The sequence below is a fragment of the Balearica regulorum genome, chromosome 7, assembly GCF_011004875.1.
Source record: "Balearica regulorum gibbericeps isolate bBalReg1 chromosome 7, bBalReg1.pri, whole genome shotgun sequence".
Taxonomy (NCBI): Eukaryota; Metazoa; Chordata; class Aves; order Gruiformes; family Gruidae; genus Balearica; species Balearica regulorum.
In genome coordinates this window covers 14,212,976-14,229,234 of record NC_046190.1, presented here as the reverse complement: position 1 = coordinate 14,229,234, position 16,259 = coordinate 14,212,976, and the positions used below count along the sequence as shown (strand labels likewise).

The following is a 16,259-nucleotide window of genomic DNA, read 5'->3' as shown; positions in this document are numbered from 1 at the left end:
TATTAATGTCTAAATACCGTGCTTTCCATAGTGACTGCTCAGCGGCCATCTCATTATGATCTTAAAGATATAAGGCCAGATGCTTTCATTTATACTAGATAAGGAATTGGCCTCTAAGGCTTGTATTAGCAGTTCCCAAACATTAATAATTTACAGAAATATTTTGCCTTTTACATTCCAAGAACTTTGAGGGCTACCTCAACAAGAAATTATTTACAACAAATTTTATCCAAATTCTTTTCTATTCTTGAGAATGCATCTTAATCTCTATGGTGTAATTTTATCTTTTTTCCTCTCATGTGTTCTTTTGTTTGGTGTCTTTATAGATTTAGCATGACTATCTAAATGGAAAATCTCTCTCTAAATATGACTCAGCATAAGCAGCCTTTACAAGCTTCCAAACTCTCCAGATTATAGTACGCTCATACTGTGAAAGTGGAAGTTTAAAATCATCCACTGCCTATGTATATTATTTCTCCATCTCATAGGCTATTAAATACAGCAATTTGTATGAGTCTAACATAGCAAATGTCAGATGTTGTTTCCATTTCTGCTTTTGTTTTGCTTCACTGGCAAAATTCTTATTGATTTCAGCGGTGGCAGATTAAACCCTGCATATGTTTCATTTTCATGAGCCAGCAAAAATGTCTCTCCTCTTTATTGTGCCCATCTCCTTTAAATATTTCTGTGCGTCTTTACACAACTCTCCCACTCAAATTTCAGTGTCTTCCAAGTCTCCTTCCTCAGCTCAAGTTGTCTAAATCCCACAAAGTATTGGCTCAGACTGTGGTCTCACCCAGATAAATGTCCATCCCAGCTGTGTGATAGAGACACTGCTTCTGTTTGCTAGAAGGCTAAATGGTATTAGCAATAAACAGTAGGTTGTGGAGAAAGAAGGACAAGCTACTGATCTTTAGGTTTGCCTGAACAATACCCAGAAGGAATGACGAGCAAGGAAGCTCTGGTGTGTGAGTATCCATGGACAGACGGCTCCCCGTCCTCCTCAGCAAGAGCAGCTGATTCACAGGGGAGTTGCTAGGGTCACTGCGGTATCGTTGGCCCACATCTCATACACATTCTCTTAAATAAACCTGTGCTTTGATGGGTCGTACTGGGGTTTGTCTTGAAGCAAAAACTTTTGTCTGGGAAGATCACAAACTCCCAAGACATGGATCCTGAATAGACTCCTAACTGTTAAAAGGACCATCATCTGAAATAACGTCATGTCCATGTAATGTACAGACCTGTCCTGCTAACACTGAACATGCAGAGATATTAATCTTTTCATGCCTATGTCTAATGTTCCTATCTTAATCTAGATGGACAGAAAATGATTTATACTTCTAAGCTACTCTATATTAATGAAAAACATTCTTCTCTCCTGTCCTCCAAACATACTCTGCAGCTGCAGGGGAAATATAGTCTCTGAAGTGGGAGTGAGACCATGGTCAGACCTTGAATGATATCTTGGAAATGTCAGTGGACTTAGTATACTGTATGTGAGTTAGAAGTGAGTCACAGTGCAATTTGATGAAGATCTGGTTGAAATTGGGGAGCACTGCACATCAACTGTGTTTTCTCCTTGGAGGTGAAGGCTGGGTGAGAGTCAAGTGGGGATCCCCCTGGGAAGAGCTACAGTCTCCTATGGGCAAGGACACGCTGCTGCCACCAGGTACTGGCTCCTGAAGTTTCAAGGCAGGAGGAGATGTGGGACAATGTCCACTTTTGCCCTGACAGGCAAAGAGTGTGGTGGCTAATTCACTTCGAGACGCATGAAAATTTGCTTTCAACAGAGCAGTTTAGCTGCATACTTGGTGTAAGCCTGGTTAAAGACCATATCTACATTATGAAGTCTCTGTTGCCACAACTGTGTACATAAAGCCATTGAAAATGGGCATTTTGTCTGTGTGGCTACAAAAAGGTAAAGTGAGAAAAGTTATTGTAGTTGACACGTAGCTGCACAGGTAAAAATGCTTTTGTGCAGATAAAACATCTCCAGGACATAAGAACAACTGAGTGAAGATGACCTGATAGGGAGGGAGTGATGCTCTGTTTGGGCTGATGTTGTAAATTATGTTATTGCTGATTTTTACCAGCTTGGGGTATGGCTCGCAGGTCACCTTAAGAAAGCAAATAGCTGCACGGAATATCTTAGAGTTTGAGTCATCCTGTGGAACATATACCTTGGGTCTAAAAAACAAATTTTATACCTCATTGAAACTCAACTTCTTTGGTTCTAATTCTGTGTAGGAATCACAAACATTTTTAGACCTTCATGCTGAACAGAGTTCAGATATGTTTTATCTGCTCAGTGGGTAGTTGTGCTGGGGTGAGATTCTGCCTATTATTAGGAATATGTGAATTTAATAAAATCTCTTGTTTATATCTAAGTTAACCATTTATTGTTTCTCAGGTAGGTGTGGTTTGACCTATAATATTCCTGTATTAAAGGCATTTTCCTGTGTTCCACCATAACCAAATAATAGTTTGGGAGACTGAGAGAAAGAAGGGTGGAAAGAAGCAGACATCTAAGTAAAACATATGTTGAATGGGAAAAAAATCAGTCATCCTGGGTTCTGGGCCTGTGATTATTTCCACATGCCTGGACCGTATCGCTGTGCTGTGTGCCATTAATGTCATTAGATGCTTTATGCCAGAGTGGATTTTTTGCATATGCTGATGTGATCGCAGGATTGGGACCTTGATGGCTAAACGCTGCCAGGGCCGTGTCAGCACCGTGGGGGTGCGTGCTGCACGTGGGGGTCCGTGCCCTTCCGAACCCCCATCTTGTGCTGCAGGTGTGGGCGCCTGCCCAGCCAGCCCGGCAGTCCCTGACGTGCCGATAGCTGCCTGGCTGGTTAACCAGCCTCCAGGCAGCTGAGTTTGTCCTCAGCCCTTTTTAAGAAAAGCAAACAAGAAAACTGGCTAATTGAACCCCAAATGGGTATTTTTTAACTGGTGCTTGGTGCTGGAAGAAGGCAGGATTAAAAATAAGCTTAACGTTCCTATCCAAAGGTGCCTGTGTGTCGGGAAGAAATGCCAGCCTTTCCCCCTCGTTTTTGTCAGAGTTGATTTGTAAGAACGTGTGACTTTGGGAGCCATCACCATTCTCTTTGGTTTCTGGTTGAAAGGAAAAGAGATTTGATTGCTCCCTCCAGATAAAAATACAGACGAGACTTCTAGGCTTAAAAACAACTTCTTTTTTCTTTTTCTTTCCTTTTTTTTGTTCTTATTTGAGCCTGCCAGATTGGTCTGCTCCCTGCTCTCCAAGTGTGTGGGCGGCACAGAAGAGGATGCTCAGACAAAGAATGGGGGAGGGAGGAAAAAGAAGTGAAAAAGACCTTTGGATTGGAACCATGGCGTATGGGGGGAAGAGAAGGCAATGGCAGAGGCAGTGTTGTTTTGGTTTGCAAAAGTTTGCAGCAGGTCAGAAGAAGCTATGATAGGTCAGAGACAGTCTAGATGCTGTGGTGGTGAATATATTAGTCTGGTTTAGATTATGGGCATACAGACATTCTTCTGCATTTGGTAATTGTATGAAATTTGTGTCCCACTGAACTCTGACCCCTCCTACTGGAAATGGGAATGTTGGCTGGAGGGGAACATGACTGTACTTAGTACAGTATTTCCATTTTGTGTTCATCTGCTTTGTGCTTTGATAAAGCAGGTCCAAAACAAGTGGCATTTTGTGAAGGTAAAGGTCTGATTTTTGTCCTGATTAAATCCTGTTTTCCTGAGCTGAAGAACCAAAAGTCATTTCTCATCCCAATAATAGCTGCCCCCAGTCTACTGCATCTGGCTCGTGATCTTTCATAATACTTTTGTGAGACTCAGTTACATGCAAAATGTCTTTTGATTTGAGTAACAGAAGAAAGGAGTTAAAAGATATAGCAAGGGAGGAAGGGTATATTTCAGATAAAACTTGAAAAGCCAGAAAGAGACTAGGATGGGTAGGTATAGAGGACAGCAGTATCTGGTGAGGGAGAGCAGGAGACTGAAGAAGAGGTGAGCAATGGATGAACAGAGGGAATGGGAAAGGGCAAGGCATGTAATGGGCATTACATGATTTGTTTTGTGTTTATACCTGCAAGATTCATCTTGCCTGGGCTGGAAAATTCACCCCTGCGGTGCATTTTGCCCTTGGAGTATTTGACCTCCAGCTCCTTTGGTTCCTGGAAGTGTAATGTAAAAGAGTTTGTGAAAGCAGCCTGGTAACAGCAAGTTTTGCAAATAAATCCCACTTCCTATAGGACAGCCCTGCAGCAGGAGGCAGGGAAGCTTTGGGGTGAGAAGGGGTGCACAGGGAGCCAGTCCTGCGAGAGGATCGGGGACTTTCCTCTGTGACCCCAGGACCCTTTCCAAGCCCAGGCTGAAACTTTGTGCAGTGGAGGACGTTGTCTCGTGGACGTGCGACATGGTCTTGCCTGTCTCACCAGCCCAGAAGGTCTCTTTTGGACCCCAATGCCCTTCACCGCCCTCTCTGAAGGACTTTCAACAGGGTAATAAAAAGGTATTTCTCTGCTGGGCTAATATTTACATCACAAACACACAGTGCCTTTGCTTGGTTACAAACATCAGTGCGTGCAAGTGAGAGGCTTTTCTCAAAAGGGTGGGACAGGAAACACAGAGGTTGTTTTCTCTTCTCACTGTATTGGCTAAGAAAAATCTTTAGAAATTACACCTCTACGCCGAGGGAACATTATTAAGATTACAAAGTCAAGTTCTCAAAAGCTCAGACATGCCAGGGTGGCAGTTGTCTATCTAACCTTCATTTGTACCCTGGTGCCGGTGCTTTCTGATTATCTTATTTACCTCTTTGGTTTCACAGAGCTCCTGCCCACGCTCTTTCCAGAGGGCACTGAATGAAGATTGGTAGAGTGAATTAACCTGTTGCTTGTAAGATCCCTGTTTAATTTTTTGCAAAAATCAAAATATGCTTCTCTAGCTCAGGCAGAGAGATGCACCACCTCTTCCTACAGGAATATTGTGAAGACAAATGTGGTGTTTGCTCAACAGTCACATATTAAAGGGAAAATAGCATAAAAATGCTGATGACTTCAGCTGCTAATTTCATTTTTCAGTGCAGAGTTTGGATATTGCTTATGACAAAGTATGAACAAGCTACTTGTACAATATATATACTTTTACATAATATAGAGAGTTCCCTGAAGGTCTGTTTGGAAAAATACTATGCTTTTGTCGCTGAAGGCTGTCATAGTGCCGTATCACATGGGATAATATTGTTCGGAGTTTCCAGACATTTAATGGCCACAGAACAGGGCTTGAAATAACAAATTTCTCAGTCCCGACGTGCTGCCATTGTGCTGTGCCTCCGCTCAGAGTCAAAATGAGGATATTCACATGAGACTTAAGAAAAATCTTTGCTGGAACATAGAAACTTTAGTCTTCTTTCTCTTTCTTAGGCTTGTTCTGAAAGCAAAAGTCAGCTTCAGTAGGTGTTACAAATCAGCGTTTCTTTGGTTTTTTTTTTTTAAAATTAGAATGTTTCTTCTAGTGAGATGCCTCTATCTTCATTTTCCATTACATTTGGATAGGCCCAAGATTCTTTTGAAGTGTGTTGTGCTTGAAGACTTAGTCTGAAATGGCAGAGAGATGCTAAGCTATTAATTTAGCATATGAATGAAGGTGAGGACTGGAGGCATTCGAAGGTGCAGTCGGTATCATGCACAGCATGATACTTTCCCTCGGGAATGGGCTTTTGGCAGATTATGGGTGATACAGCCCCAAAGCAGGCATGGGTTTTCTGTATCATCTAAAATCTGCTTTTCAGAAACACTGGTTAGCCCCATGCAATGCTTTACTGGAAGGCACATCTTACACTGAATTCTGTCCTTTCCAGTCTCTGCTACCTTGTTCTGTCCCACAGGGTTTTCTCAATGTATTATCCCAGAAGTATTCAAGGAGGAAGAGGCACTCTTGGCTTTTGGGGCATTAATTTCTTTCCTGACACCTCCATGCACGGAGTCACTGTCTTTGAAGATAAACCCAGCATCACGGGGGTCTTGCAAGAGCGTTTGCATGCTGATGGAAAAACGTTGTGCAACTTGGCCTGGGGTTAGTTCAGTTCCTCGCCTTGGAAATCCTTCTCGTCGCTCAGGCTCATGTGCCTCTCCAGCACTGCCGTTCCCCTCTTCCACTCCTGCGGACGGTCGCACAGGGAGGTTATGATAACATGCTGAGTGCTGGCAGGGTCAGAGTTAGGGCTGGGATGTCTGTGGCAGCTTCGACTGCCTGAGCAGGGGTCACAATCCCCGAGCAGTGACATGAGACCTTGGGCTCTCCTATCATCGTGTCTCTTTCGCCAAATCAGTCTTGCATCCTGGACATCCATTACAACACCTCTCTGATGTCTTCATTGCCCTGTGAGAAGCAGCCTTTACTGCTGCGCTGCTGCGACTCCTGTCACTGAAGCAAACGCAACTGATGTCTCATTTATGCTGAGTGCAAATGTGGGGTGGATATTCAGCCTAAAGATTTTCCCTGTCCTTAAATTCCCCATCCTGCTGTGCCTGCAGAGAACTGTGCCAGGATAATGAGCGCCTGGGTTAGTGGTCGCAGTGCTGGAATTTGTAGGTACGAGTGGTGATTTTGATTTTAAGAATTTTTCAGCCAGGATTTTGAATTTCCTTTGCTTTACACTTTGAGATTTGCTGAATTAGCTGAAGCTTTATAATAATGCTTAATAATGACGTAACTCGTTATATTCTCAAATGGCTGCATAAACGTCAACTAATCAGCATACCTTTTGCTAGGGCAGTGTCTGTATTTTTGCATTACAGATAAAGAATTGAAAGCACAGACATGTCTTTGGTCTAAGCCCCATCCATTAATGGCAATTAATTAATGTTAAAAGGATACATAGAATGTAAGATTTCCTAGCTCTGGTCCCTGTTTCTTGCACACTAGCACATGCTGGTGAGACATTTTCTCTTGGATGATTTCCTGTTGCGAACATCGTTTTTCCTCTGGCGTTACAGTGGCAGAGGTTCCTGAAGGAAATCTGTTTTCTGTACAGGTGAAGTTTTCCCCCTAATAGCAGTCAGAGACTCATGCTGAAAAAAGGCTCGAGAATGTGTTCCCCTAAGTTCTCCCATCTTCCTAGATGATCTCCAGCTGTGTGCTGAGAGCTACTATATTGCGTGAAAAAGGACAATTTCTAGTCAATCTATTTGTTACCATGAAGTCAAGTGCAGGTGGTAATAGAGAAATTATGAAACTTTTTCAACATAAAAATCATTAAAAGAAGATTCCCTGTCCCTGGAAAATATCAGATTTCCACAGTTCCCTCCTTTCCCCCATACTGATATTCAGGGAAACGTTTTGGCGTGTTTCTTGATGGGTAATCTCTACCTGCAGCACCATTAGATTGGGTGAAACCCCCATCAAGAGATGTTTTATTGCTTGTTTTGTCTGGCTTACAAAGAGTAAACTCCAGTTCTCCATAGAGCTAAATCCAGTCCCAAAAGAGTTTTAGCTGCATGAGGCTCACACGAACTGGAATTTCATTTTCCTGTCCTGGCTTGCGCATATGTATAATCTTATCCTTGATCTCCATGAGGCAGATTTTTCGTCCTCTCCTCCTTCCCTATCTCTTTGTAGCTTTTTCTGTGTCTCCTCCTGCACAAGGCAGGTCTCTGCAGAGCTGACTTTCCCCTCTGTGGTTCCCTGCAGGTAACTGCTGCTTTCCGTCAGTTGGGGTGTAAGGGGCTGTGCAGCCACGTTGGGATGTGTTTTCCCAGGCCGTGGTGGGTCTCCATCATCTTCCTTGCTGCCTTCTGACCAGGACACCAGGGAAGTAATGCAGATGCTCAAGACCCCTCGACTTCATACCTGAACCCACTGCCCAATGCCCAGGGCTGGGGGTTTTATCCTGGGAGGGGTTGGAGAGGTGCCCTATTTTCTGCTCAGGGCTGCTTGGAAAGATCCAAGGTTTTAGTCTAATACACAGCCTGATGACTGTGAATCTATCTACAGAAGCCCTCTGCAGCCTCAGCATCCTATTCTTGTGGTTAATAAGTATATTTAGCAAGACTGGACGTTGCCTCAAAATACTCCTGCAGCAGATTCCTCCCGGCTCGGACAGCAGTGCTGCTGCCTGGCTGGAGTTTGCTGGACGCTGTTCACGAATGGGAATGGCTTTAGGGGCCGGGTTTCCGTTGGGTCCAGCCCTAATAACTTTGTTGGTGATTTAGAAGGGAGCACAAATGGTGATGATAATGATTTTTATACTTGATGCCAAAATAGGAGGCAGTGTCCGTATTGGCAAGGGCAAACAAAGACCCCAAGGGTACCTAGAGGGTATCGGCATAGGGAACTGTGAAGTAGGAACAGGGTTGCAGATAGGTTTTCTCTGTCTAGAGAAAAATCAGAAACGTGAAAGACCAAAGAGGAATTTGGAAAAGGGCAAGGTCTGAAATGGACCTGGAGGTGACAAGAACAAATCAGGAATAAGTTCCAGCGCAACATGGCTGTGAAGGAAAGATTTGTCACCTGGCAAATAATCCTTGAGGAATTATCACAGAGCAGGGTGGAGAGGCCGTTTGGCTACCGTGGATGGCTCTGTGGGGCTGCGTCCCCCAGCAGCCGCTCCACAGCACCGGGGGAAGTTCAGGAGAGAGGGGTGCTGGATTTTTTCTGAAAAAAATGCAATTTTTAAATTAATTGAAATTGTTTATCATTTTCTGCCAAACGGGATGACTCATTCTGGCAGTCTGCCCTCTCCACCCTCCCCCCCTCAGACAAACAAACAAAGCCAATAAGTTGCAAAAAATAAAATAATCTGAAAAGATAACAATTCAAAATTTTCCTTTTGGTATATTCAAAACAAAGGGCTTAATGTTTTTTTTTTAAGACATCATTTCAGAGCTGGATTCAATGACCATAACTTGAAAAAATGAGGTAAAAATAACTCCAAAAATAAAATGCTTCATTTTGAGTTAAAGAAACATTTTGTTCAGCAAGACGCACAAAGCATTCAGTTTTGGGCCAACGTGAAATGATATTTTTTTCCTAGCAATCTCTTGGTTGAGGCAGTGAACCAAGAAGTCAATTATTCACAGAGCAAGATTAAGGTAAGGATGGAAAGCAGAGCTGAAATGAGAAACTGAGGGAGAAAATTTGGGGTTGAACGTCCAAGTCAATCTTCATTCCTCTAAGTGAAACATGGTAGTTAATGGCGTAAGCGCCCAGGCCCTTTGCTGTCAGCCCAAACAGGGGGGCTGCCCGCCAGGAGATGAAACCAGTGATGTCCTTGTGGGAGCAGAGTGGGGTGCTGTGATGGGATGGCGTGACCCAAGAGATGTCCTGCACCCATCAGAGGCCATGCTGCGGTGGTCCTGGGGATGCGTCCTCACCCTGCACCGCTGCTGCCGTAAATGCAGCATAGTCTGGGAGGGGAGGAAAAAAAAAATAGAAGGGGAAAAAAAAAAAAAGGAAGAGTCTTCTGCCAAGAAGCTGCCGTAAGCTCTGCAGAGTGTGACTTTGGGCAGGGAGGAGCGGAGCGCTGCCTGCGCGCTACTCAGCTAGCAAAGAGCTGCTGCGTGGCTCTGGGGTACAGGCGCGAGTCTCTTTGGCTGGGCAGGCGGGAGCCAGTGGGTGAGCTGGTGGTGGTGCCTGGCTGCTGCTGGGGGGCTCAGGAGAGGCTCCTCTCGCAGGTTGGAAATGCTGGGCACAGCTTTCCTCACGCATGCAGCATTAGTGCAAACACCCTGACTGTGCTTTCTGGCTTGGGCTTTTTTTTTTGCACTGCTTTTTTTTTTTTTCCCAGAAGTGCTGAGACCTCAGCACCCAGCCATCCTAAGCAATAATCCTTACAACACGGGCAAGAGAAAAATCTTATTTCCCGTTTTTTCCGGTGGCAGAGTCAAGGCAGTGGGATGGCAGGATTTGCCCAGCACCATGGTAAGAGTTGGGAGGCAGAGCTGCACTCAAGGCTGCCTAAGTTTGACTCCTGCTCTTTTGCAGAGCGAAGAGCGACTGCAGCATAGCATAAAGATGCATGAACTAGTTTTGGACGAGCCAGCTGAGATATGCCATGGCCGGCTGTGGCAGCTCGACACCTGCTGTGTTAATTTACCCTTAGACCAGTGGACAGGAGAGATGCAGGGAGACGCGCGTGTGGGCAGGGGCGTGCGGTGCTGGAGATGGAGAGTAGGGAACGAGCAAGCTCCCGCACAAACTGTGGGGTGCAGAGAGCAACCGAGGGACCAGCCCTGGCTGCGGTACCCTGCACACCTCCCTGCACCACCCTCGGCATCCCCCTGCTTTTAGTAACGCTGGCCATTACCCATCAGCAGAGGTAACGAGCTGGAGAGTAGGAAGCATTGTATCTGGGCTGAGCATGCAAGCCTCACACAAAAGAGTTTACGGGGGGTAATGTTTTATTATTACAGTCCGTGGCGAGCCATTCTGCATTTCAAGCACTTCTTTGCTATTAAATAATTAATAATTAACCAGCAGAAGCCGTTTGAAGACTCTGGTGTGGTGATGTCTGGTAATAATTTTTTTAACTATTTTTTTTTCATTCTAATTTATTCCAGGGCTTTGTGCTAGGATATTAAACCACTGGGTAGCGAAAGTTTCATATGGCCAAAGTTGTTTGATTTTTTTTATTATTTTTTTATTTTATTTTATTTTATTTTATTTTATTTTATTTTATTTTATTTTATTTTATTTTATTTTATTTTATTTTATTTTATTTTATTTTATTTTATTTTATTTTATTTTTTTATAAACGAGTTCTGAAATTTTTTTTCAGCGGAGTTGGCAGTGCCTCCTGCTTTGTTCTTAGCGTTGCCGGGGAGCCGGGTACCGCCGGGTTTTCAGCCCGGCCAGCAGCCCCCTCTTAGCCCCCCCCCCCCACCTCCGGTAGCATCGCGCGTGGATGCCTTTGCCCGCTGCGTTCTGCACCGTGTGCGTGGGGGGGTGTGTGTGTGGGGGGGGGGGGGACACACGCTGCATCGATGAAGCGCTGGCAGCTATTTCAGGAAGCCACGAAGTCTCCTCCTTCTTATGTAAATAAACATGACAGCTCCTAGCGCCGGTGCCGCGGCAGGAGGCGCGGGAGTGGGTGGAAGCTGCCGGCGCGGGGCAGCCGGCTCCCGCGTGGGCCGTGGGCTGCTGGCGCGGAGCGGAGCCGGCCGTGCCCCCGCCGGGCAGCGCGGCCATGGGGGGGCAGGTGACGAGGAGCCTGCTCTACGGTAAGGGCCGACCCGCCGCCACCCCTCCGCGGGGTGTGGGGGGGGTGTTGGGGGGTGGGAGCGGGAGGCGGCTGGGAAAGGTGAGGCGGGCGCAGCGGGGGCGGGGGGGATGCGGGCTCCGCACGGCTCGGCCTCCCGGAGCATCCCGCTCCCGGAGCGGGGCTGGCCGAAGGGGAAGCCCGGGCCGGAGGTGTGCTCGTCTCTCTGTATTGCCGGGGATAAGGGACAAATATCTGGCTGTGCAGCGCTGACGGGTGTGCGGAGAGGTGTCGGGGGCGAAAAGAAAGTAGCGGGGGGTGCGTGTGTGCACTGTCTGACAGCTCCCACCGGGGAAACATAGCAAAGCGATGGCAAAGGTTACTGCGAGGCAGCGTAGTAAGCTCTCAAAACAGTCACCTTATTTTTCCTTTCTACCAGCAGTTTCTTCTTAATAAACTCTGGTTTATTTCACTTGAAATTTTACGGTTTGGAATGAACGCTGGTTTGAATTGACGGATTTTAGACGAAGCTAAGGCTGTTAAGTGCAGCACGCTGTCTGTCTTCGCTGGGTAATGTAAAGCGAGGGAGAGGGGGGAGCTGGAAAGGGGCTGGAATGTCCTGCATAGGCCAACATTAAACCAGAATTTCAATCTATAGACAACGTGCGATACTAGCCATGTCCCTGTCTGCGCAAATCTCATGCCATAAATACTTCTGTGAGAATATTGCACTCCTTAATATTAAACTTGCCTATTGCTCTGAAATGTTCTGTTTAACTGTGGATGTAGTAAATGTGCTGCATATTTAGTGCAGTGTTAATGTATTTTCAGAGATACTTCCTTGTTACAATAGTAAATATGAGTATGAAAGATGTAGGTAAAGCATGGCGTGGGCTTGGTGTGTCTTGCATCCTTTCTTTGAATAGAGATGTATGAGGTATATGCACTTAAGCTGTGAATATTCATGTTACAGTCCTGATTCTTCTCATATTTTCCACCGAGTCCAAACCCTATAGTTTAAGGAACAAATGAACGTAGTTAGGGAGTAGATGACTTTCTCCCTAAAGATGTTTAGCAAGCATGCCTCAATAGAGATTTTTTTTGGTCATCATTTGTGGTCTGAAGTTTCCATGGCCTGACCTTATTTCTTCCCTAATCTTATGATGTATATGCAATATGCAGAATAACAGCACTGTCAGGTCAACGTGAAAAAAGAGCTCTGGCTGTCGTCTTGTGGTTGTAAGGGCCTTTTCCTCTTTGAAGTGTTATTTGAATGAATTTAAAAAAAAACTGGCTGGGAAAGAATAATAGCTATATATGTTTCCTGTGTGTGCCAGGGACTTGGCATTCCTGCTGGGGCTTTCTCCTGCCTGCAGCCGGCAGCATACTGCCCAGTAATCCTGCAACTTCTGCCTTTCAGCGATTCTACTCCAGCGAGTGTGCTTCTCTTTAATTTTGATTTTGTTGGGAGAGAGAGACTAATGAGGAGATGTTGGTGATTAAATCAAATTTCCCTCTTCATACAGAGGGGCTACAGGCTGTGTTATGTTCAGAGGTGATGCACTGCTGCGTTTAGCACAGCGATGCTTTAAAAAAAAAAAGTGCATTATATTTAAAAAAATAAATAATAAAAAGTCATGCAACAAAGCACATTTAATAAAAATAGATTACATCTGCACTTGTGGTTTGTCTGTGGCTACTGTTCCTCCAGTTCCATCCTTGTGTTGAATGTTTCTGTTTCAGATGTGTCTCAAAATAGCTGGGGAAAGAAACTGAAACCTTATCCATTTCTCTGAAGGGTAATTGAAAATGAATGTAACTATACAGAAATGACTTGTATTGACAGCCCTGGGGGGTGACATCCTTTGTTTTTAGAAAGCACAGGTAAAACATAAATTCATGTCCTCCAGACATTTCTGGTAACCTCTCTGTGTTGCAAGAATGGGCTGGGATTTTCACAAGCACCTTAGTAATTTAGCCTTGCTGAAAATCACCTCAGATGGGGAGATACTGCACGGGCTGGCTGCTTGTGGCTCTGCTGAGCTGGTCCTGGGGACACAGCCGGCTTCCCAGAGCGGTGTGCCGGGTCCCTGCCTCCTCAGGGGCCCACCCTGACCTTGGTGGGGTTGGAAAAATAAATTGAGATAAAAGCTCCTGAAGTGGATCAGGAGGGAGGTACCCTTTCAAAAAAATCATAAAGTCGGGGTTGTGATGTTTAAAATCTGTGGGTGCCCTAACGTAGGGACAGAGGTTTATAGTAAAGTGCAACCGTACGCAGACTGTCATGATGAGGAACACCTGGCACCCACAAATCTGCTTTCAAGCAGCAAAGCAAAGCCCCACAGCGTTCCTGCAGGGCAGAGGAATCTCAGCATCCTTTGGCAAGGGGAAAGCCACGGGTGGGCAAAGCGTCATGCCCGGGGATGTGTGGTCAGTGGTGGTGGTGATGCTGGATGTCCCTGGACCTGCACTGCTGCTTGGGTCTGTTGTGTGAAGCCCTGCAAGCTGGTGCTGTGTCGATCCTGTCTGAGCCATCTGGTGAGGTACACGCATGCTTGCATGGGCAGGCATCTTCTTGAGTGAAAACACTGCTTTCCCATTGATACGGTGGCAGCGCAGGAGAGCTGTGCTAGTCTGTGCTGATGATGGAGTTGGTGGGTGCTGAATGGGCCCTGAGTCACCTGAAGGAAAGTTTCCCACTTGATGGGACTGGGAGGAAAAATAAGCTTTGAACCAAGGGAACTGAAGCATCAGTTGCCTGAGCTTCCTGGGAGAGACACACCTGGACTAATTCCTTGCTAGCAAACAAACCCCAATGGGCTTGTGCCATGAAAGGCAGCACCTTTATTTTTGAAAGGAGACATTTGATGACTTTGCATGTTGGGACATGGGAGCTGGTCATTCTTCCCTGTAAAATGACATGCACTGCCCAAGTGTCCCCATGCAGTCTCCATCCATGTCCCTGTGCTTGGCACCATGACAGCCTCTGCTCCTCTTCCCCATTCCCTCTCCCTTTCCCACCACTATCCACAGAAGTCCTGGGGTGCTTTCCAGAGCTCTCTATGCAATGAGAAGCAGAATCGAAATAGGAAGTTCAAAGGTAACACAACCTTGATGGACAGGATGTTTACTTGCTGTTTAAAAAGTGATATCTATACATGCGGTGTTTACTTTAACAATCTTTATAACAGGAAATGTTTATATGGTTGCTTGTTGTTCACGTGAGGTTGGTTTCTTTAGAACGACTGTATACTATGCTATTCCTATAACATAGGCAGAGTTTACTAAATATTTATATTAAACTACTTGCTAGCTAATCATGCTTGAAACATATTTCTAATAGATGCAGATATCATATATGTTCTTGTTATGTGTTTGATTCAACTGTCACCTGCTGCAGTAGTTTTTAATTCTTCCTTATGGCTATGAGTGAGGTGCTATTTGCAGAAGATCCTATTCTTAATTTTAGGGGGCCAAATCCAGGAGTTTGTCTGAGAAAAAACCCCACCACCCGAGTAGTTTTTATTTCTCTTTCACTCAGAACCAAACTAACACAAAGCGATGGTTTAGCCAAGGAAGCTGCTGCACTGTGCTGGGAGAGGGATTCAGTGTATATAGATGTGCGGAGTTTAGTGATTAACATGTACACATCTCTTCAGAGGGCTTTTGATTACCTAGAGCACACGCAATGGATTAATTCATGTGCAGGGGATATGTGAGTCTGTGCATACCTGCACATTTGCTCAGTAACCTTTGCTCCTACAAGTCATAATTACTAATGAGTCCCTTATTGCAGGGCTTTGTTTCATTTTTGTTTTAATTACATGTCACAGGCATTCATCAGTGTTTTGTGGTGGAATAATTTTTACAAGGAGCAGGGAAGAAGGGTATCTTGTGCCACATTTTCCAAGCTGTAATTGTATGGCATCAATGTAATTGCAAAGAGGTCCCTAGTGAGAGCGCATCAGCTTTTTAGCCTGGGAAGCAGTACTGATTGACAGATGTGGTTTTCAGTTTGAACGGCTGAGTTTTTAAGCTGCTTGCAGATGATGCTCTATCAGTTGTGGATACACTATAAATAATGGCTCGTGTGTCTTTGTGTGGTGTATATAGAGACCCACGTAAGTATTATGCATGGCTGGACTCTCCCCTTACCAAGTGTGTATAGGCCTGGTGAGCAATGCAACCACAGTTGTGTGCTTGTGCCACAAAAAGGGAGAAGGAAGCAGGAGTTACGGTGCAGCAGGAGCCCATTGGCTTTTGGGTGGTTGTCTGGAGTAATTTCCCATTTCATCTATTTTCCATAGACTTTCCTGCACCTGGCTGGTCATTTACTCCTGTCCAAAAGAGGTGCGAAGCACTGGCATTGTCCTTCCTCTGAGTTTTGTTCTCCTGGAGAACAATTTCTGGGTCTTGCCCACACGTGTTGGCAGGAGGTACGGGATATTCGGGTGCAGCGTGGAAGCCCTCAGCCACAGCGAGAACTGCTGCTGTGGGGCTTTGGGGAACAGCAGAGGGTGGAGGCCATTTCCCTAGTGTAAAATAGCTGCTGTATGCAGCTTCATTTATTCTTACTTTGCACAATAGAGCTCTATTTTTAGCTTTCTTTTAATTTCTTGTAGCGTACTGAATGGTATGTCTATATGCAAGTGCTGAAATCGTCCCCATGCTTTGTTTCTCACTCTGTATGTTCATTGCCTATACTGCAATAATTATTCCAAATACTGCATTTCACCCTTGCAGTTAATATCACTAACCAGAATTGTCCTCCAGTGCACACTGCTGTACACACCTTCAAGTTAATAATTTCCAACTTCTTATACCTAATTAAAACTGCTGATATCCCAGAAGAAATAAGAAACAACATCAGTGAAAAAAGATGAAGACCTGACAACATTTATCTCATGTTAGTGAGATTTCTTTGCAAATTGGTATTACTTTGTATTCTTATCATATCTAAGTTATTGTCTAGATTTTGGGGTAACTTCTCATTTGACGGAGTGACTGGTGATGGGATCAACCTGACTAGGGAGTTAACATCTCCCATATTCTGCAGATAGTT

General features: G+C 45.0%; 1 protein-coding gene across 4 annotated transcripts in view; it reads left to right on the top strand.

Moving 5' to 3' along the window:
- NEURL1 (neuralized E3 ubiquitin protein ligase 1) overlaps positions 1 to 16,259 on the top strand; it is a 161,688-nt gene that overhangs the window by 60,310 nt on the left and 85,119 nt on the right. Inside the window, exon 1 of one of the 4 annotated variants that reach the window (XM_075757998.1) lies at positions 11,032 to 11,219. The exons of the other annotated variants lie outside the window; for them this stretch is intronic. Coding sequence (XP_075614113.1) covers positions 11,186 to 11,219 — 34 coding nt within the window. The 5' untranslated portion in view covers positions 11,032 to 11,185. Of the gene's footprint in view, positions 1 to 11,031; positions 11,220 to 16,259 lie in introns of those variants that run through there. 4 annotated transcript variants of the gene reach the window in all.